Genomic DNA, 22458 nt, shown 5'->3' with positions numbered 1-22458 from the left:
TTGTGGTAAAAAAACATATTATTATACATTTATGAACTTTCATCCACTTCAGAGAAATTTCGAGGAGCTCTGTCTTGCTCGAACCATATTTTTATATAACCTATTTATCCTTGGAAGCACAAAAAATGTCAAACTTCAGCTAGCACCACGCCAGACCATATTCAGAAAAATGAGAGCAATATTATACCGGAATTCTCCACCGAAAACAGGCACATCGCGTTTACAAGAACTGCTCTAAACTCAGTTCATTTATTTAGTACATTTTATCAAGACATTACACATATGACGATAATTTGTACACATAAAGTCGGTCCACGACAATAACAGCCAGTCTTGTAATGGTAGACCAAGGAAGCCCAAGCCAAGAAATTTCTCACAATTATGAGGTTTTATAAACCGAGAAAATAAACATCAACACACATACGATATTATTTTGAATGATATAATATATCTTGCGCTAAACAAAACAAGGGGCTGAGCAGAATCACAAAGAGTGATCGAGCAGATTAAACTAACCTTTATTCAAAAGATTATGTCCTCATCTTTCTGCATAGCTTGTGACAACATGTTGTGTGCCGAATTCATAGAAATGCCCTTCTTCAAAGAGATTTCCTCCGCAACCTTCTCGTCTGCATATGCCTTGGCAGCTTCACGCTGTCTCTCGAGCTCTCTCCTCTTGTAACCTTGTATCTTTTTCAGTCTAAAGAAATCCTCCCTTTCCAATTCATCTAACTCTCCCTTGATATAACTTATCGTATTCTCTAGTCGTGGCTTTACAACATTCTCCAGGGCATTGACTCTACGATTTGTGGTCTTGATCGCCTCATCAAGGGTCAAGAATGAAGTTTGAAGACTGGCAAGCTCTACAAGAAGCTCGATCGATTTTATATATGCTGTGCGACAAGCTTGAACCTGTTGGCCTCCTCTTGCCAATCCAGTCAAGGCATTTTTAGTCTCTCCGTCAATGTAGTGTTCGAATTTAGGAAGTTTTACCCCAGCAATATTTTCCTGACGCGATCGCACCTTAAGTGACGCACTTTGGACATTTTCACGAACGATGTGCTTGATATTCTCACCAGCTACATATTTAGCTTCCGTGAGAGCAAAAGAAGAACTTTTCATGATATCTCCCACTGACTCTTTTGTTGAGACGATATTCTTGAGAATTTGTCGAAATTGCACAGTCAAAGCATCACTCTTCTTCTTGAGCAAAGCATGGCCTCTCGTAGCCCCAATAAGTCGAGCTTTCATTGCTCCAAGCATTGTAACAGTTGGAACAACATTCAAGCGCTGGCTCTGTCCAGACATTTTTTTCAATTTTATGGCTGAGAAGAAAAAAAAGGAAAGTGATGGAAGGGTTAATATTTAAAGCAGACATATAGTTTTGCTACTATCAGTTGGTCTTGTTTCAGTTTTGTTATTTGTATGGGCTGAGAAGGGTGGGGAGGACTAGTTGGAAACTACATGAGATATGACTGACTATATGAGTGTATTGTGTTTTGGTGGAGTAAAGAATAAAGTTGATTTACATTTTATACAAATAAAAAATTAAGTATTTCCTGCAAATAATATCTCCAATAGAGCATTTAAATAATCAAGAACAGAAAACAAAATTACCAGACAAATCTCTTTCTCAACTAAAAGTTTATTTTTCCCATGCACCTGAAACAACAAACCACAAAAATATAACAATTTTCAGAGCAATAATGTTGAACATAGCCTCGTTTAATTGAATAGGTTATATGCATGAACTGGTATAAAAATGGACCAATTTCTAATAATCGAATCTCCTCGGAATAGACAAAAAATAAGAAGGGGACAAAATCAAATGATGAAAATTTATAGTAATAAGACAGTTCGATTCCGATTAAATATTTTTTTTATTTTGTCCAATTGATTTAATTTCAATCAAAGAACATTTCAAGTAAATAAAACTTTACTTTCTTCGCATGAAAGAATACTGACCAGACTCCATTTACTTCTTGCCATACGTATAATAGTTTAACCTTTCTGAACTAATCTAGAACGAATCCCTAATTTCCATCAGATTTGAAGTCAAGCAAGAAGAATTTAAGCGAGCAGAAAGTTCCTTAATAATTCTCAGTTTCTCTGCTAGCATCCAAAACCAAGCACAGCATGCAGATAACTTGAGTAATTTTGTCTGCATGAAGATGAAGACGTGAAAGAGAGTGAAAAAAAATAAGAAAGAGATTGGTCTGGTAATTTTGTTTCTTATTCATGAATACTTAAGTGCTCTAACAACGCAGAGTAAGAACACAAATCATGGAAAAACAATCTAAATTTCCTAACATTATCTTTTTACCCCAAAATTAGCTCTGAACATATAGTTACTAAGCTTCACTCTTGAGTGATTCGGAGATCATGGACAGTCTAATTGGTTTCAAATAACGTACAATGAAGGAGAGAAATCACATAATCGACTACAGCTCATTTGGGAATCGGATTTTTTGCAATTATGATAATGATCTTTTCATTGTGATGAGATCAATGGCTAAAACAGTTTGTATGATGGAACCAATCGTAATTGACTGCTATGAATCTCTAAAGAATAAATCGAGTACTGATTCCAAATTAACGTTCACAGCTTAAATACTCCATTCCATCAAAACAGATATAATACAGAACAATGCAAATAATCCATCATAGCATTTCCCTTTCAAGTCTCTCCAATTTATGTTAATTCAACCAAAAATAATAATAATAATCCAACGATGTAAGAACCCCAAATCTCTAACAACAAAAAAGATCGGAAGCGCATCATCATCGAGTAAAACAATTCAAAAACAAAACAAAAACATAATCCGAATTTCAAAAAGAAATAAAAAAACATACATGGAGGATCAGTTCACCTCTACCGGACTTGAAATCGACGGGTAACAAAGAAGGAGAAGGAGCTTGGAAGCTGATTTGGGGAATTAATTCTATTTGGGACATGGTGAGTGGTTTTGTGCTGTGAGAAGGGGTAGTTTTGGAATTTCATTAGTTTTCATCCAGTTGGATTCTCGTGTCGCTCTCATCGCAAAGGGATTTAGGATAAAAAGTTGTTTAGTTGCTTATAGCATAAATTATAAGAAAATCATGAAAATTTTAATATTTTTTTCTTTTTTTTACGGTAACAACTCGTAATTTTATTGATCAAAATGGTCCATTACAAGCCTAACCAATCACGACGAAAATTCAACGTTCATCTAAACAAAGGATGAGGGGAAGAAAAAGCAAAACAAGCAATATTGTGAGCAACTTTATTCGCCGAGCTATGAACATGAATAAGCTCGGTGATCACAGGTTTCGCCATATGCTTCTTAATGTCTGCTGCACAAAGTCCAGCATATCCAAGACCTTCTTGATTGGTAGTGACTGCCTGCACTGCCAACAAGGAATCAGTTGCTAATTGAACACCAGTAAAGCTTTTTCGTAAAGAAGAATAATTTCTTCCCGAATTGCCAGAAGTTCACCATGTACTACTGAGAGAGGTTGATTGATTTGTTTACCAAAAGCCAACAACAATCGGTCTTGATTGTCTCGAACTATACCACCGATGCTATATTGATGTCTCTGCTCATTCACAGCCGCATCTACATTAAGTTTTAATTTTCACGGGCTTGGCGGCTTCCAAACCTTCTTCGGGTGGCCTCTCGATGAAGCTTCAGCAATTGTCGTCTTGGCGTGGGCTTGTCGGAAATCAGGTAGTATTGCTGCACTCCAGGAAACATTTTCTGCTATCGATTTATTCTCGTCACTATGAAAAAAAATTATGTTTTCTTTCCAAACTGTGCACGTGTGGATTGCAAGGGTCTCAAATTCCGTCTTAGACAATTGTTCTTTCAACCACCAACAAAGCTCCATCGTGCAAAGCTGTGAGGCTCCTCGTAAAACTAGGGCAAAAGATGTGTACTTCCACCTATGTTTAATTGCGGCACAAAAGAACAGTGCATGGCAAGTTGAGTCCATATGGAAATTACACAGACTGCAAGATGCATTGATCGGAACATGGCGATGGAACAGATTCTGGTTAGTCGAGAGACATTCGTGGGAAATACTCCACCAGAAATGGAGGATCTTCGGTGGAACAGAGATGCTACAGATAAACGACCACCATTCCTTATTAGGGTGCGAAGATTGATGGTTCGGAGTTGAAAATAGCCCACACTGAAGGCGACATCCGTCTTTTACTACATATTGGCCTTTGGTGTCATATCTCCATAGTAAGGAATCACGATTTCACCGGCTATATATGGATTAAAGCTGGCCTATATTAATTCAGTATCACAACCGTCTTTCCTGATTAAGGCATTTATAGTATCTTCACGTTCCCAAGGGACTACACTATTTGTGTTATGTAGACTATTTACCCTAATATTCAAAGATATTTATATATTTTAGATATTAAGTTAAACTTTCGAGTAACTATATTTTGTATGTGGAGAAGTTTTTTTTATCATTTCGTAAATATTATTTATCCATTTAACTTCATATTGTCATAATATTTTCTATTATGTCATTTTATTTTCAAAATTTTATTAAAATAAATTATACTTCGTTTTCTTTTATTTATCCAGACGACACACATCATATATATGACGATCCGCTGAATGTCAAATCCATCAATAAAGCATTCCTTTTAGATGATGTAAATAAACACATAAATGAGATGAAATTATGAAAAGATAATTTGAAAGATAAATAGTTTTAAAATTGTGAACAGTCAATTATTTAGAAAAAAAATTATTTTAAAAATATTAAGAAATGTATTTTTCAAAAAAAAAATTTCGCAGATTCAAAATTTTTACCTACAAAAAATATAAAAAGTGATTTATCTTTCAAATTAGTTTACATGAAAAATAAAGTTAGAGGTCAAATTCATTAATTTTAAAGAATAAAAATAAGTGGATCAACACATATACACAGTTTTTTGTTTTTTTAAAAAAAAAAACTAAATCAACATATGCTTAAATAAATAAAAGATTTTGTTTTAAAAAATAAAAAGAACAAATTCGAAAATTTTGCGTACTAAAATTCAAGAATTTTCATATTCCAAATAGTATTATTATTTTATATTACTAGTAATAATAAAATAAAAAATAAACAAAAACTAAATCAATATATATATATATATATATATATATATTTAAAAAATAAAAAATTTAAAACAAAATGAATTCAATTTTTAAAAAAATAAATTAATTAATATTTTACAACTATATATTTAAAAAAAATAGTTGATTAACTCACCATTTTAAGTGACTAATTTCCAAATTATCGAACTTAAGTACCAACTCTTGTTTTTTTACGTATAGTCTTCCAATTTTACTAATAAAATATGTGTTCGATTTAATAAAAATAATAATGATAATGAATTTTTTTAAATAAAAAAAGCGTTAGTGGCAGCTTGGACGTTGCAATTTTATCGATTCTGCTGCTATTAGTGGCGGACATTACAAAATATATTGACGTCTCTACCATTAATAGTGAGATTTTGTTTAATTTTGTAAATTTCACCATCTACTTTATTTTTTAAATGATTTTTTTTAAAAAAATAATTTGGAAAAAAAAAACCGAACTTTTTTGTGGTAAATAGTGAGGAAAACTTTTCTTAGCCGGGACAGCTTACTTCCAATGGAGAGAGGCGGTGATTAAATTAATCATTTTTAAGTAAAAACAAATATTCTGTCAAATGATTATTTATTTATCGAAAAGAAACATTTTTTCCATTTAAAAAAAGTCAGAGTTTACATTACAAATTTAGAATTATTAAAACCTAAATAACGTGGTTTGAACTTTCTCCAGAAAGGGATAGAATTTCCAGCAGAAAGCTCTTCCAAACAACGTCAAAATGACAAATCTCTTTACTTTTACTCCGATTTGGTTCCTTTTTATTTCACAATTATTTGAGCTTGAGTGGGAATTTATTTTAAATTTTTTTTAAATAAATGTTAATTTCTAAGATTTTGGATCTGGGTTCTAGATAAATATATTGTTTAATGTAATTTTATTATTTATTTCATTTAATAAACTACACATTTTAGTATTAATTGTTTTTAAAATTTAAAGAGTATACTTTTTTAGTTACACGTCATTATTGCCTTTATAATGTTATAAAAAAAACGTCGTGATCGTATCTTAATCATCAAGACATTGTTTTACATTATATACATTCATTGCATACACAACTATCTATCATAATAATAAAAATTTCGCTGATTCTGAGTGCTAAATCGATGAAATAAAAGTTAAATAATGGAAATGAAAGAAGTAACCAGCAAACCACGATGTCTATGACATGCTTAAAGTTGAAACGACAAAGACATAGATATATTGAATCCCTAATCTCTTGATAGAGGCTCGCTATCTTACCATCCAAACTTCTGTTTGAGACGTAATGGATCGGGTCTTGCGTCCTAATGAACCAACCCTAACCATACTACTATTTGAAAATGGTGACAATCGTTCAAATTTCAATAGACAATAAATATTTAATTTTCTTTGTCTTGTTCAGACAAAATCAATCCAACGCGTGTCTTAAATTCGTTCATCTTGAGAGGGATCGGAGCACGTCCATTAGAATAATGTCTAAAGATACCATTCCGAAATCTAATTTTGTTTACTTTAATGTTATTCCATTCTCTAGCTTAATTAATTAACTAGGAAACGGTCAAAATTTTAATTTTTTGCTAGAATTGATGATTTAACAAGCGTCTTAATTCAATGGATAATTACAAAGTCCAGTTGAACTAAATATAAGAAAGAAACTTATTATTCATGCTATATGTTTCCAAAGCTAATAAGAGCAAAGGTGTAAACGAACCCAGTCGGTTCGCGAGTTTTTCGAGTTGACTCAAAAAAAATTGTATTCGAACTTATTGAAGTCGAGCCATATTCGAGTCCAAATTATTTTTATTCGATAGTTCGCGAGTCAATCGCAAGCTTTAGTATTTTATTAAGTAATATAATTATATATTAAATAATAAATTTTAAGTCTTTCAATTACTTATTTTCGAGCAATAATTCAATTAGTTCGTTAACATTTTTGAATCTTTCTAACCGAATTCGAGCTTTAATTTGAACCGAATTCGAGCCAAAAGTTTTAAGTTTTTCGAACTTTGAATCGAGTTCCAACACGAATAGAATAAATTCGAGTGGAATCCGAGCCTTCGAATTTTCGTCATATCCAGCTCGATGCAATTCGACTTGTTTACACTCCTAATCAGAGCTCTTTCGATTGCTTAGCCAAACTGATAATTTATTATTTGAAGGTAAAAAAATCATTAATAACCAAATTGATTAAAAGGACAACTGATGGAGTATCTTTTATATGTCTATCACTAAGTCTATATCAACAAACATTCCTTGAAATTCTTCTGTTTACTCAATGATTAGAGTCCAGCTGAATTATCAAATAAATTTTTCCATACTAACAGTCTATGATGATTCCCAACAAACTACTCTCAGTGTACTTTTATCAAAAAAAGGCAGTGACGTAAAAAACGACATGAACAACGACTGTTCCATTTGGAACAGATATCGGATTTGATTTTACCAGCCATTAGATCAAAGGCTATAAAAAGAGGAAGACTTCAACCAATTTCTCTCTCTTTTCTCTCCCATTTTTTAAAAATTTCAAACACTCAAGCTTTCAAGAGTCCCGCGGATACAAGTTTATAGCACAAACTTGAGTGTTTTAATCATAACCTTAATGATTTTTTGTGCTAACATTCTATTTCTGAAAATACTTGTAATCTGACACTAAGAGTTATGATCAATTTTGTTGAATATATTATTAAGAATTTCAATTAAGCTCTATGACAAGTTTTACTGAAGTGAGAAGTTGTAATTGTCAAAATCTTTTAGTAAAATCCTTCCACAAAGAAAAAAAAATGGTAACATAAGAGTATTGAAGTCTGCGAATATCCAGTAACAAACTTATGTCATTTACTTATCAATTACCATGCCTTATCTTTCTATTTGATAGTTCGACTGATTTTTTATTTTAAGTCATTTTGTGCGCAAAACTTATCGGTTAGCGCATTTCCATGCGATGGCAGGCTGCTTGCTTAATGGTACCTAACCGATAAGAGTTTCATTTCAATATTGTCAGCCTAATCGAAAATATTTTTATAATATATTGAGATTATTTATTCATCTCACTCTAAATCAATTTTTTAACTTAATATTTTTTATATAAAAAAAGTGATGTTCAGAGAAAAAATTAACTTTTTTTCCTTAATATGCTAAATTATCAGCACACGATATTTTAGGCGGTATTTACAATAAAAAAATTTCAAATGAAAACCAAAAATTACTTTGTTTATCTATAAAGTTTGTCACACAAGACTTGCTGAATGTAGTTTGTTTGACTTATACGATTTGAAGACAATCATGTTAGTTCGAGATTTACCTAGTGCACATCAAAAAAATTGACTACCAGTTCTCATGTAATAAAAAAAACATACTGAAAAAACGTAATAACAGAAGTCTATTCTTCCATTAGGCTTTAACTGTTTCCAACATAAATTAATGATTGGGAATATCAATTATTGGTTTTTCAACATAGAAACCTAACTTAAAATACATAATAAATGTGTTGTCAATGGAGATACGGCGACCTAAAAATATATTATGTTAGGATTAATTTGTTTCGATGACATAAATAGTTTATTTGTATGAAAAAATAAGAGAGTTAATGTCCGACGTAACCAACTTATCACGCTACCAAATCTGTTTAAATTAAACAAATCTTATATTAATCAGACCTATCAAATCTCACTTTTAGAGAGCTGTACTTTAGAGTAATTGATTATTTTAATAGACCCTTATTTTTAATTTAATTTAGATTTACTAAGGTAAGACAGCAAATTACCTATTATATATTATATAGTGACAGTTTTGATATGAAGACCACCGAATGTGAATATCTACGTACGTTAACATAATTGAGGTGACGTTCGAAAACTCTTATGAAATCATCTCACGAGTTAATTTTATAAGACATATTTTCGATCTAGCTCAACTCATGGAAAAATATTTTCATTGTAAATATGAATCAGGTTGATTCATCTCATTGATATAAATCGCAAGACCGTCTTATAAGATAGCAACTCATATATATTAAAGTAAATTAACTTTTATGAGACGATCTCACGAGTCAATTTTATAAGACAAATATCCTATTTAGGTCATCTATAACAAAATATTAATTTTTACGCTAAAAATATTATTTATTATTATAAATATAAATATGATTGACACGTCTGATAGAATATTTTAGAATTGACCTACTAACGAAAGTAATATGTGTTTGTCAAACATTTTATTTAATGTGTTATTGACTTAGTAACGTCTCTTTATCTATAACCTATTCTACGTTGTTATTCTCTTAATTTTTTTAGCTCCAACGTGCAACGTGCTGCCATGTCATAAAAAAATGGTAATGTCTTTCCATCTCTAAAAAAATCAAACACCAACAATCAAATTTATTAAATTAAATTAATTTTTTATAATTTTTTTAAAAAGTAAATGTAGTTATTTTGTTTTTTTTTTTTAATTTCATTCGCTAAATTATGTATTTATGTATATCCACACAATGTCAAGGGTCATAAAAGTAGGTGCAACAATTATTATAGGTAAAAACTTGTGTGAGACTGTCTCACGGATCGTATTCGTGAGACGGATCTCTTATTTGGGTCATCCATGAAAAATTATTATTTTTTATGCTAAGAGTATTACTTTTTATTGTGAATATGGGTAGAGTTGACATGTCTCACATATTAAGATCCTTGAGACGGTCTCACACGAGACCTACTCATTGTTATATTGTCTAATTTCTGGCCCGACTGACACAGCCTGACATAGAGACTTATTTTTTTCAATTGATCACATATACAAATTAAAATAAAACTACTAAATAAATGAAACTAATAAAAATATTGGAAAAATGTTTACTTTAAATTGATAAGTTAAATCATCTTTCCCATGAAGAACTGCAATAAAAAAAATGTATCCAATTGTTTTCTTTTAGACATCTTGGCATGAAAAATTTATTTAGCATAATTTTTTTTAGAAGATCTTTTGTAAAATAGTTTCACATATTTTTATTTCTGATATGAGGCCGTCATGTTTATATTTACAATAATAAATAATGTTTTTAGCATAAAAAATAACATTTTTTTATCGATGACACAGATATGAGATTTGTCTCACAAAATTGACTCTTAAAATCGTCAGATAAAATTTTTGTGTAAATTTTTTTGTTGACCCGTGTATGGGTTTTTATCCAACTAATCGTAGAGACAATGATCTTTCCCTTGTAATATTTTAGTTTATACATACTTAAAGAGTTATTCTTATTTAGTTTTTAGCAAACGTTAGGATTTGAATGCATGGTCCTCGTGTTATCATTTAGAAATTGTATTGTTACATATATCGTGTTCGTTGATAATGTTTTCATAATAACGTCAGTGATCGAATCGACACAAATTAAAATAACAGTTCAACCGGACGATCGAATCGAAACAGTGTTATATCGTATAAAATAATAATACAATAAGTAGTAAATTTTAAATATCTTCGATGTATATATAAATGATTAAAATATATTTTTTAAAAATCAAATAAACTCTAATACTACTAAAATAATGTTTTAACAAAATTCAACATCCAACTAATCATATATATAACAAAAAATTAAACTCAAAATATTATGAACTGGTCTAACCTATTTGTTCTTGACCGATTTAAACAATAAAATCGTTTTGGGGCGAAATCCAAATAAGTCGGTCTGATCCAATTCTAAACATGTTTAGCGTACATTTTACTTTTAAATAACATTATTTTTATTTTAATCTCAAATATATTCCTTTCGTTTAAAAATTTTACTCCAAAAAAATATACCTAGAATATTCCATATTTATTTTTATTTCTATTATTTATCTATCAACTATTTACTCATAAACATTATTAATTTACGTTTAAGTCATAGATATAATTTAAAAAATTTAAAAATTATTTTTTCATTTAATTTGTAAAACAATATAAGTAATTATATATTGATGATAAATTTTAAAATAAAATTTATATTGTATGGTAAAAAAAATAGATTTAATATTTATCGACATACAATTAATAATTAATACATGAAAATAAATTTTTTAATCCTTTAAAAATTTAGATTCGTTAAAATTATTATTCCAATATTACTAAAATAATTAGAGGGTTAATTATTTGTATCCGTGTGAAATCTCAAGATTTTTTTTAAAACTTTGATGAAAAAAATTATATGTCGACTCTTACGTTTTCAAATCTTTATCACACACACTCTTGTCTGTATATATTTTTAAAGGTACGCGTGATTAATATTTGAAAACAAAAGAGTAAGATATATCATTTTTTCATGTAGAGTTTTATGTAATCTTAAAATTTCACTTAAGCTTACAATTGACATGTTAATATTGTTGCACCAAAGATTAAGAAATAAGAAGAATTGTTCGGGGCTTAGTTGGATTATGTGAACACAATAGGTGTAAATGAGATTAATTAATTAATTATATATATATGTGTGTGTGTGTAAATGAGATTAATTATTTTAATTAATAATATATATATATATATATTGTATATATTTATATATACACATATATTGTATATATTCCTATGTTGATTGCAACCGTAATTAATGCAACTATAATTCATTAATGTTAAAAATATGATTACAGCACATGCCAATGAGTATGACTTTGTCTACGAGAAATGTTACACTGTACTCCACACCAATTTCATTTGTTTTTCCTCTGTTAGGCACCCACGTTGGGTGTTAAAGGGGTGTTACTCTCTCACATGAGAGAGGGTGTGTGGCGTTCATCTGTATGAACGCCCATGTGTCGGTTTATTTTTTAAAAAAAATTGCACACTTAAAAACCGTCGCTATTAGCGACGGCTTTATAGAAACCGTCGTCGATTTGCTGACATGCGGGCCCCACGTATTTTGAATTATTTATGAAAATTGGACATTTAGCGACGGCTTTTTAAAAACCGTCGCTATTTGCTTCAAAATCGTCGCAATCTATCGCTAAACGTTGTTATATATATATATATATATAATTATTATTAATATAAAATAATAATTTAAATTTCTTAAAAAATTTGAAATTGAATTTATTTAATGTAAAATAAGAATAAGATGAATGAGTGGACAGCGGGACCTACAAATAATGAATGTGAATGTTAAAATGAATGTGGGAGAATAGATGTGTTAATGTAATGTGTATGTGGCATGTGGACCCCACGATTTTTGATGAGGTGGTGGATGTTAATGCGGGTGCCCTTTAAGGATTATAGGATTCAAAATAACTTTTTTAACTAGACTATATTTATTTTTTTATATATGTAAGAGGAGTCAAATCATTCTTTTATTAGAGTGAAAAATAATATTTTGATATAAAAAATAATATTTTTCATAGATCAGATCAAGTTAAAGATATATCTTACAAACTCGTGAGACGTTCTAATAGAAATTTTCGTGAAAGACGAAAAATTTCAAAAAGTTCCTAAAAAAACTAAAAATATATGCTATTTATTTTTGAGGAAGCAGCGGGGCAAACATATCTTTATATATATATATATATATATATATATATATATATATATATATATTATTAAATATGTAATTAATATTATTAAATAATTCAGAACTACTAATTTTAAAAATATCAAAATGAAACCAAAATCATATCTCATTTAGGTTTCCTCATTTAGAACTTATCGTAACATATTTTGACACTCACACGTTTTATAAATATAATCTATACTATATATTAAACGTTATAATATGGTATTTATGTGATACTTAATTCCAATATAAACATTGGAGAAGATAAAAATAATAATAGGAGTAAATAATTTTATAAAAAAATTAATAATAGGAGTAAATAAAACCTAATCAATATATATTTTTTAAATTACTATTATTAATAGCTGACTAAGAAAGGACGCACATTATTTTGCAAGCTGGAGCTCCTCTGTTCTCCCTACATGTCTTCAATTCACCTCTTTCTTTACTCGTGAAATTTGTCCGCTTCCCTCTCATGAATCTCCCCTCACCCATTACTTCCACCGCAATGCCGCCGTTCTCACGGCGGCGCTGTCCCTCGATGTTGTTACTAACAGCCATCATTCTCTCCCTGTTAGCCTCACAGTTCCACAATGCCTCCGCCGGACAAAATGACATTATCAGGGATGCCAACGCGCTTAACTTCGAGAATGCAAGTCTCCGGCAAGCCTACATTGCCCTGCATGCATGGAAAAGAGCCATTTATTCAGATCCATTCAACTTCACTGCGAACTGGAGGGGCCCACGAGTTTGTTCCTACCAGGGAGTGTTCTGCGCGCCTTCTCTCAACGATTCCTCCACCAAAGTGGTGGCGGGGATCGACCTGAACAACGCTGACATCGCCGGTTACCTGCCTGATGAGCTTGGGTTGCTGACTGATCTTGCTCTGTTCCACATTAACTCGAACAGGTTCTGTGGTGTGGTTCCGAAGAGCTTCAAGAGATTGAGGCTTCTTTTCGAGCTGGATTTGAGCAACAATAGATTCGTCGGGGGTTTTCCTACCGTGGTACTCTCATTGCCTACTTTGAAATTCTTGGATCTCAGGTTTAATGAATTTGAGGGGCCTGTTCCGACCGAGATTTTTGATAAGGATTTGGATGCGATTTTCCTGAATGATAACCGGTTCCGGTTGGGTATCCCGAAGAACCTGGGGAATTCGCCGGTTTCTGTTCTGGTTCTGGCGAATAATAATCTTGGCGGATGCATCCCCAGTAGCATTGGGAAGATGGGAAAGACTTTGAACGAGCTGATTTTGATGAACGACAATTTGACGGGATGTTTGCCGCCGGAGATTGGGTTGTTGAAGGAGCTGACGGTGTTTGACGTCAGCTTCAATGGCCTACAGGGATCCCTGCCAGCGGAGATCGGCCGTATGAAGAGCCTAGAGCAGCTGAATGTGGCGCACAATCTTTTCACAGGAGAGGTGCCCAGTGGCATTTGCCAGCTGCCGCGGCTGGAGAACTTCACTTATTCGTATAATTACTTCACAAAGGAGGCACCGCAGTGCAGTAAGTTGGGTGGGCAGACGGTGACCGATGGGCGGGAGAATTGTATTCCTGGGAAGAGTGATCAGAGGTCTGCTAAGGAGTGTGCTTCGGAAGCTGCGAAGCCGTTTGATTGTAGCAAGTTTAGGTGTGGAGGGTTTCTTTCCGTGCCCAGTAGGAGGCGGCCGCCAGTTGGGCAAAAGCCTCCGTCTCCGAAACCATCGCAAGGGCCAAGACCACGTTTCCAGCGTCCGCCTCCGCCTACGTCCAGATCTTCGCCGTCTAGCAGGTCACACCCTCCACCTCCGCCTACTCATGAAGTCTTCACTCCACCTCCGCCTACTCATGAAATCCCTCCGGTGACTCGGCTTCCTCCACCACCACAGCATGAGACGCCGCCCCCACCTTATATTTACCCATCACCACCGCCTCCTCCACCCTCACCACCTCCGCCGCCGCCGCCACCTCACATTTATCCATCACCTCCTCCACCTTCTCCATCCCCACCACCACCACCACCACCATACGTGAATTCCTCACCGCCACCGCCACCACCTTCCCCCTCACCACCACCATACGTCTACTCACCACCGCCGCCACCTTCACCATCCCCACCACCACCACCACCACCTTATGTATACCCATCCCCACCACCACCATATGTATACTCATCGCCGCCGCCGCCCTCCCCACCACCGCCATATGTATACTCATCGCCGCCGCCGCCAACACCTTATATCTATGCCTCCCCACCACCACCACCATATGTACATTCGCCACCACCATCGCCCCCATCAGTTGGTTGTGAACTGCCGCCTCCCTCACCATCGCCCCCACCACCTTATAAATATTCGTCACCGCCCCCTTCCTCACCGTCCCCTCCACCACCTTACAAGTACTCCTCTCCCCCGCCTCCCTCTCCGTCCCCCCCACCACCTTACAAATACTCCTCTCCCCTGCCTCCCTCACCGTCCCCTCCACTACCTTACAAGTATTCATCACCGCCACCTCCTCCAGAAATCACACCACTTCCTCCCGTAAGAGGAGTTTCCTACGCATCTCCGCCACCCCCTTCGATTCCATACTACTAATCTTTCTCAACTCGAGTTACCATCTTACTTGCACGGCTGTGAAAATCTACGATATGGATTGAGAAGGAAACAGAGGCAATTCTTTACCTCCTGTAAAGGTGGCGTTTCTTCTGATGAGCCATGATTTCATTTCCAGGCGCGCTTCTTTACATTCAGTATTACTCTTAGTTTCTTTTTCCGAAACATCTGGGGTTTTTTTCTTTATTCTTTCCCTATATAATATGCATCATTTGTTAATTTTTGTGTCGTATTGTGTATAATTTCAAACTTATATACTCCAATCACCCATTTGAAATATTTTCTGAATCCTGCTGCAGCATCGTCTTCCTTTTAAACAGACGATCTTTTTGTGTGTGAATGTTTTGATCGAACACAATTCTTCTATTTGAATCCTACACGGTCTTTACCATTGATGATCATCTACTTGATTCATAAAAGAATCGTGTCTTCAATTTGAGGGTTCAAGATTAAGTTTTAACAACTTGATCCAGCCGGATAAGAACGAAAGAGAGCTACTTTACTTAGGATCTACAACTCCTGTTGAACAGTGCGCACAATTGTGGCTGAAACTTGGTGCGGCAAATCACATGTTCTTTTCTAACATGGTACGACTACTCTAACAGAATGGACGACTTAAAAACCATATGTTGTCTTTGTAACATATGCGATGTTTTTTGTTTAACCGTAAAATAAGTAAGATCTTATCAAAATTAAGTATTGTGTGAAATGTTATAACATGTCAGACTACATACAGCGGAATTTATAATTTGCACAAATATAAATTGACTTTAAGTAAATGCGATGAAGCAAAATAAATTTTGCGCAATTATGTGATTCAGATAAAAAATAATCACTAGAAAAACAACGAGTTTAAAAAAAAACTAACACTAATGATTTTAATAAAAAACCAATTTCTTTAACACATTGAGAAAATCAAATGCTTCCTATAACAAAGAACCACATTAAAACAGTATATAAGAAAGCACAACTCGATGTCAAAACTGGAGCAACAACCAACTCTTTCATAGTTGTTGTCTGCAGATGTCTCCAATAATCATGGCAACACGTGGATTCAGCACTTCTTCAAAACATCATTAACCTTGTAGATTGTTTTTCTATGAAGTTTATGAAGTGCAAACGTGCAATAGTATGTATATGTTTCCACGTAGAGCACTCCCTTTTGCATGAGATGAATCCTCTTATTTATAAGCTCTATGGTTTATCAACAAGGAATTAAAAACAAACTATTTTTGAATAAAGATGTCATATCACAAAAATATTAGTATAGTTAGCAAAACCATATTAAAATATTCAAATTCATATCAATAAAGAAATACGAAAATTATAATTTTCTAACAATCTTCTATGCGATTACTTGTACCTCGGTCCAGCTTGATTGACTGATATTTTTTTAAAAAAAGAAAAAGCAAAATTTTCCTTATGTTTACACTTCGTATATACATTTTTTGGAGAATTCAGGATTGTATTGATAGAAAATGAACTTCTTATTTGGTTATTTTACGCATAGAACTTTATTTAATCATATTTATTATTTTATTTCAAAATTTTACAGATTAAGCCGTGCTCGACCTTATACAACTAATTTTTAATCAAAACGTATACTTTTCATCTCAACGGATAATGCAGGGAAGAATGTGTTAGCACTTGCCATCGATTTCTTTTGAACTCCTTCAACTTGAAATCCATCCCAAAATCGGGCGAGTGCATATGAAAACACCGATTTTTTTTTAAAAAACGAAAAGGATATGATCTGAAAATTGTATTACTGAACAAAAACTTATAATTTGCTCCATTTTTTCCGCACATGAAAGTCAAACCTATTCTCACAATGCTTAAATTGCTACATTTTCAAATACACGCCGTGCTTAAATATGAACAGAAGACATGCTTGAAATATCAGCATCAACCTGTAATTCCAAGAATTCGGCTCGACAGGTAACTCAAAGATTCCGAATATTAGAACAATTTTCTACATATATACATGAAACATACTGCAAATTCTCCGCACAATCAGGCATAAAAACATGCCTTTATTCTCATCTTCAGCTAAAAAAAATCCCCGCACACAAGTGTTCTTTCTATCCCAAAAACGACAAACTTCAAACGATCTACTTCCAATAATATTGCATAAAAAAAGGTCCTATCGACCTTCATTACGCTTCTAAACATTTGAATTTTTATCAAATTCCTGCATATCAACGACTTCTTCTGGCATCGATTCATATGGATGGTCCAGCTCTTCCGCGGTTTCAATGGCACCATAAAATTCGCCAGTTTCTTTCGTGGGATGATTTTACTCGAAGTTTGGAAATTACTTTTGGGCCATTGGCTTATGAGGACCACCAAGAAACATTTGAAGTTCTAAGTTCGAGTGTTGGAGAGGGTGAGACGATAATCTATGAGTGATGTGTAATGAGCATGTGCTCATGCTGAGACAATTTACGGTCTATGACCAGTAGTGACACATAGATATAGACTGAGGCTCGTGTTGGATCAACCTATGGTCCATGGTCATTACACCCTCCGACCCACTTCTTTGGCACAAGCTATTGGGGCTCGCTTCAAGAAGCTAAATTATTGGATCGACGTGCTACTACTCGTTTGCACCCTATTGCCTTTTTCAGTCAAAAACTATCTTCATGCATGCAAAGTGCTATCACTCAATCAGTTAAAAAATGGCGCCACTATTTGCTGGGACATAAGTTTTTTATATTCACAGATCAGAGAAGTATCCGAGACTTGGTTTCTCAAACAATCCAAACAGCGGAGCAACAATTTTGGTTGTCTAAATTAATTGGATTTCATTTTGAAATCAGCTATTGTCCCGGGCGTGAGAACACAGTTGCTGATGCACTTTCTTCGTGTCCATTATTGTGGTATGACACTTTCCTTTCCACAATTTGATTTTCTCTAAGAAGTTCGTGATGCCAATAATCTGATCCAGAATTGTTGGAGCTGCCCAATCATGTTATTGCCCAAAATCAAGCTTACTGTCACTTTTCTATTCGGGGTGATTTTTTATATTAAAAAATCGTTTGGTCATCCCTAACATCAGGCCATTAAAACACAAGTTACTTGAGGAATTTCATGCATCGGTTCAAGGGGGCATGCCGGGTTCCACCGCACTTCGCATCGTCTATCTTCCAATTTCTTTTGGAAGCATATGCGAGCGGATGTACGCTCTTTTGTAGTGCAATGCCTTATTTGCCAACAAGTTAAGACAAGTAATCTGGCTCCGGCAGGTCTCCTACAGCCATTGCCTATTCCGGATCGAATCTGGGAAGATATATATGTCTTTGGATTTCATTGTGGGGCTTCCAATATCAAGCGGTAAAACCGTCATTCTGGTGGTTGTTGATAGGCTGTCCAGGTATGCACACTTCCTATAGTCACTAGTTTTGTGAATGCAATTATTAGACTTCATGGACTTCCTCGTTCGATAGTCAATGATAGGGACCGCCCGCACTTTTATCTGTTCTTTTGGAAAGGAAATATTTCGTTTGCAGGGCACTAAATTATCCAGGAGCACATCTTATCACCCTCAAATCGATGGAAGACTGAGGTAGTGAATCGTGAATCTTGAAATTATTTTCAAACTTTTACTATGGAGCATCCTCGAACTTGGACTCGATTTTTGGTATGGGACGAATTTTGGTATAATTCAGCCTTTCACACTTTCTACCGGACTGACACCCTTTGATAGTGTGCATGGTCGACCTCCACCAACTATATCACATTACATTTCTGACTCCACTTCCAATGCTGCCGTTGATCGAGAACTTCATCAGCGGGATGAGATTTTACAGCAGCTGATTGCAAATCTGGAAATAGCCCGTAATCGAATGAAGAATCTAGCTGACAAACATCGCATTGATGCGGTGTTTAAAGTTGGAGATTTGGTTTGGGTGCGTTTGAAACCTCACAAGCATCTGTCCGAGGTTCTCATCACATAAGCTAAGCAAAAGATTTTATGGGCCCTTCCCGATAGTTGAGCGAATTGGTGCAGTAGCCTACAAGTTGCAACTCCCTTCAAATGCCAAAATTCATCCGGTGTTCCATATTTCTTTACTGGAGATTCGTAGGGGATTCCGATAGCCATCCACAACCTCTGCCTACTCTTTTTGATGCTTCAAATCCAGTCCTCACTCCTCAACAAGTATTGGGCTCAAGGGAAATTGTGAAGAAAGGTCATCCCCTCCACAACCTCTGCCTAGGAATTTTCCAAAAAATGAACAACAAACTCGCACACACAAATATCTAGAAGATTTTGTGCGCTGAGCTAATGGGTTTTGAGAGCATATCGCGAGAAGAGAAGAGAAGAGAAGAGAAGAGATTTTCTCATTTTCATTTGTGACTTTATTTGTTGAATTTATGGTTTTGCTTTGATTTTTCCTGAGAACAATTATAGCAGTATATTTTGGGTTCTTATTCATTATATTATTATCCAAGTTTTTCTAGAAATTATATCACATCATATTTCTATCATGCGACGATCTCGTACAATTTATAAACCTTTGAATGAGTTCTTAGAGCATGAAATACTTCCATTCAATCATTTGATCAATTGCTTACAACACTAAAGTTCTAAATTTGAGTTTTGATCTTGTCGGCCGTGAGGTCCTTGAAGTTGGTATCTTCCACGTTTTAATAGAAAATAGTATGTGAAAGCCATGCAAAAAGTAAAACAAAGTTCACATTTTCTCCAGTCCCTGTCCCACTATAAATAATTCTCAATCATTCCCAATCGTAGACCCCAATATTATTTATCAAAACATTAAATTCGAGATGTATGTTCGTATTAAAGTGTGAAACAGTGTGAAAGCCACATGCATAGATACCGGGATTTTAGCCCGAGCAGCACAATTTTTTTTTTTAAATATTTATATGTGAATTTTGTATAATTTTAGATTTAAAATATTAAAAAATTTTAAAGTTTAAAATTCTAACCTGGACAGAAGCTAATTCCTAACTCCGCCACCTGTGTGATAGAAATTTTGAGTTAAAGTTTTTGGATAAAAATTGTATGTAATAATAGATAATTGATACTTGGGATAAATAAAAATAAGTGGATATCATGTTTGGTTATTTGCATTCACTTTCGTGTACTTTATGTATATGATATTCATTTTCAAGGTAAAAATTATAACATACAAGGGAGATGAATGTTAGGAAACATAAAATGTGAGTATTATATTACATCAAATGGATTTCCTGGCAACGTGTGACCAAATTGGAATGTGACCCAAAGAAAATGAAGATGTATATTCATTTACCATCCGTAGAGAATTATATCGAACCCTTTTCAGTTTTTGAGTAGGTCTCTTGTGATACGATCTCACGAATCTTTACCTGTGAGACGGATCAACCATAGTGATATTCACAATAAAAAGTAACACTCTTAGCATAAAAAGTAATGCTTTTTCATGGATGACCCAAATAAGAAATCGATCTCACAAATATGACCCGTGAGACCATCTCACGCAAGTTTTTTGATTCAGTTTTTATATCAAAATCAATTATAATCTATGATAATTGAGCAATATTTAATTCTCAACAAAATAAAAGATAAGATTTTTTGACCTGAACCCAACCAAGTAGCATCTGCCATTTGGATTTTTACGTGGAGGATTGCTGTGAATGGTCGGCCGTTACGTTGACCTCCAATTTTTTTTAAAAATTTTTTGGTTGCTTAATTAGCGCTGTGCGTATTTGAATTTTATTATTTGAACCCAAAAAAAAGTATTTGATATTTTATTTTCAGTAATTCAAATATATTTGACAACCATCAATAAACATAATAACTCACGTGACATTAAAAATATCAAACTTAGAACGAGATCTCAAGTTCAAAATCTAATTATAACAATCATTTTTTCTCGACTTAAAAAAAAAACAAGCTCGAATTAGAAATTGATATTAACTATACATAGACGAGATCAATGGAGATATAAACTATAAATTTATATTCTTTGAAATCCGATCCTTTAGTGCAACAAATTTTGTTTAATATCCGACATGGGAAGTGGTGGCTTTTGAATTTAATGGTCGGATTATCTAATGGAAAAATCTACACGTTTCCATGAATCAACAAGCATCACGATTCAAAAGATTTTCAAGCGTTTGAATTCCTTTTATTTTTATTTGATTTCGAAAGGTATATATATTTATATATGAAACAAAAATCACAAGTATTGTGTATTTTGTACAAGAGTAGGTCTTTTGTGAGAAGGTCTCACGAATTTTTATCTGTGATACGAGTCAACCCTACCGATATTCAAAATAAAAAGTAATATTCTTAGCAAAAAAAGTAATATTTTTTCATGGATGACTCAAATAAGAGACCCGTATCACAAAATACGACCCGTGATACCGTCTCGCACAAATTTTTATCTTTATACAATATATATTTATTTGAAATATACAAAATATATTACTGATATAATTCATGTAGATCATATAAAATCTTTAAATATAAGTGTTAGTTTATATAATTAATCAAATACATCTAATCAAATACATCGTACTAAATGATAATTTAAGAAAGTACAAAATTATAAATGACTTCAAACAATAATTCTAGCTATTACAAGTTCATTCGCATTCGTAGCCATTAATATATGTTATTAATCATCCATCTCTTCAAAAAGTATGGGGTCCGCGAACCACATAATCATTATATTAACAATTTTTCATTATTAATACACACTCACATTAATTTAATATCAACGTTCATTATTTATGAGTCACACTATCCACTTATTATTTTTTTATTTTATATTAATTAAATATCTTTCTAATTTTGTTTAAAAATTTACAATAAATATTATTGAAAATAAATAGTATTATTATTTTAAAAATACCTTAATTTCAATATTGATTAAAATATTATTAAAAAATGAAAAACAGTTGATTTTTTTGGAAGGATTTATTTTCAAGAACAAAACAAAAAGAATATATATATATATATATATATATATATATATATATTCACATTGGTGTATGAATATTAATTGATGTTAATAATTACTCGTTAATGCACCAATGTGGGTGCTCTAATACAGTAACTATATTTTACAAATTCTACGTTTTTAAAACCTAACAAACTAAATTTATTTAGAAAGCTAAATATTAAGCATTTTATTTTTAGTGACATTTCTTGGCATTCAAATTAAAAAGTCAACTGAATTTAAAACTAAAATTTATCGCTCCACTGTACAAACAAGAATAGGTCTATTGTGAT

At 33.1% G+C, this 22458-nt stretch overlaps 2 protein-coding genes across 5 annotated transcripts; one reads left to right on the top strand and one right to left on the bottom strand.

Annotated features, from left to right (window-relative positions):
• Window positions 1-158: 158 nt before the first annotated feature.
• On the bottom strand, window positions 159-3038 carry LOC142529432 (V-type proton ATPase subunit D-like). 4 transcript variants are annotated; one of them, XM_075634974.1, is made up of 4 exons: window positions 2854-2942; window positions 1966-2161; window positions 1618-1662; window positions 159-1325 (listed from the first exon to the last, which is right to left on the bottom strand). In XM_075634974.1, the coding sequence occupies exon 4, from the start codon at window positions 1306-1308 to the stop codon at window positions 523-525; it is 786 nt and encodes a 261-aa protein (XP_075491089.1). In that variant the 5' UTR covers window positions 1309-1325; window positions 1618-1662; window positions 1966-2161; window positions 2854-2942; the 3' UTR covers window positions 159-522. The 4 variants fall into 4 exon arrangements, with proteins under 4 accessions (XP_075491089.1, XP_075491087.1, XP_075491088.1 ...); XM_075634972.1 differs by lacking the exon at window positions 1966-2161 and having other exon boundaries at window positions 2854-3038; XM_075634973.1 differs by lacking the exon at window positions 1966-2161 and having other exon boundaries at window positions 2871-2966.
• A 9940-nt stretch (window positions 3039-12978) lies between these two features.
• LOC142529060 (leucine-rich repeat extensin-like protein 7) lies at window positions 12979-15503 on the top strand. Its single transcript, XM_075634442.1, has one exon. The coding sequence runs from the start codon at window positions 13098-13100 to the stop codon at window positions 15195-15197; it is 2100 nt and encodes a 699-aa protein (XP_075490557.1). The 5' UTR covers window positions 12979-13097; the 3' UTR covers window positions 15198-15503.
• Window positions 15504-22458: the final 6955 nt, after the last annotated feature.

This window comes from Primulina tabacum, chromosome 16 (assembly GCF_025594145.1).
Source record: "Primulina tabacum isolate GXHZ01 chromosome 16, ASM2559414v2, whole genome shotgun sequence".
NCBI classification, from domain to species: Eukaryota; Viridiplantae; Streptophyta; class Magnoliopsida; order Lamiales; family Gesneriaceae; genus Primulina; species Primulina tabacum.
The sequence above is the reverse complement of the archived record's forward strand: the minus strand, read 5'-3'. Positions and strand labels throughout refer to the sequence as shown.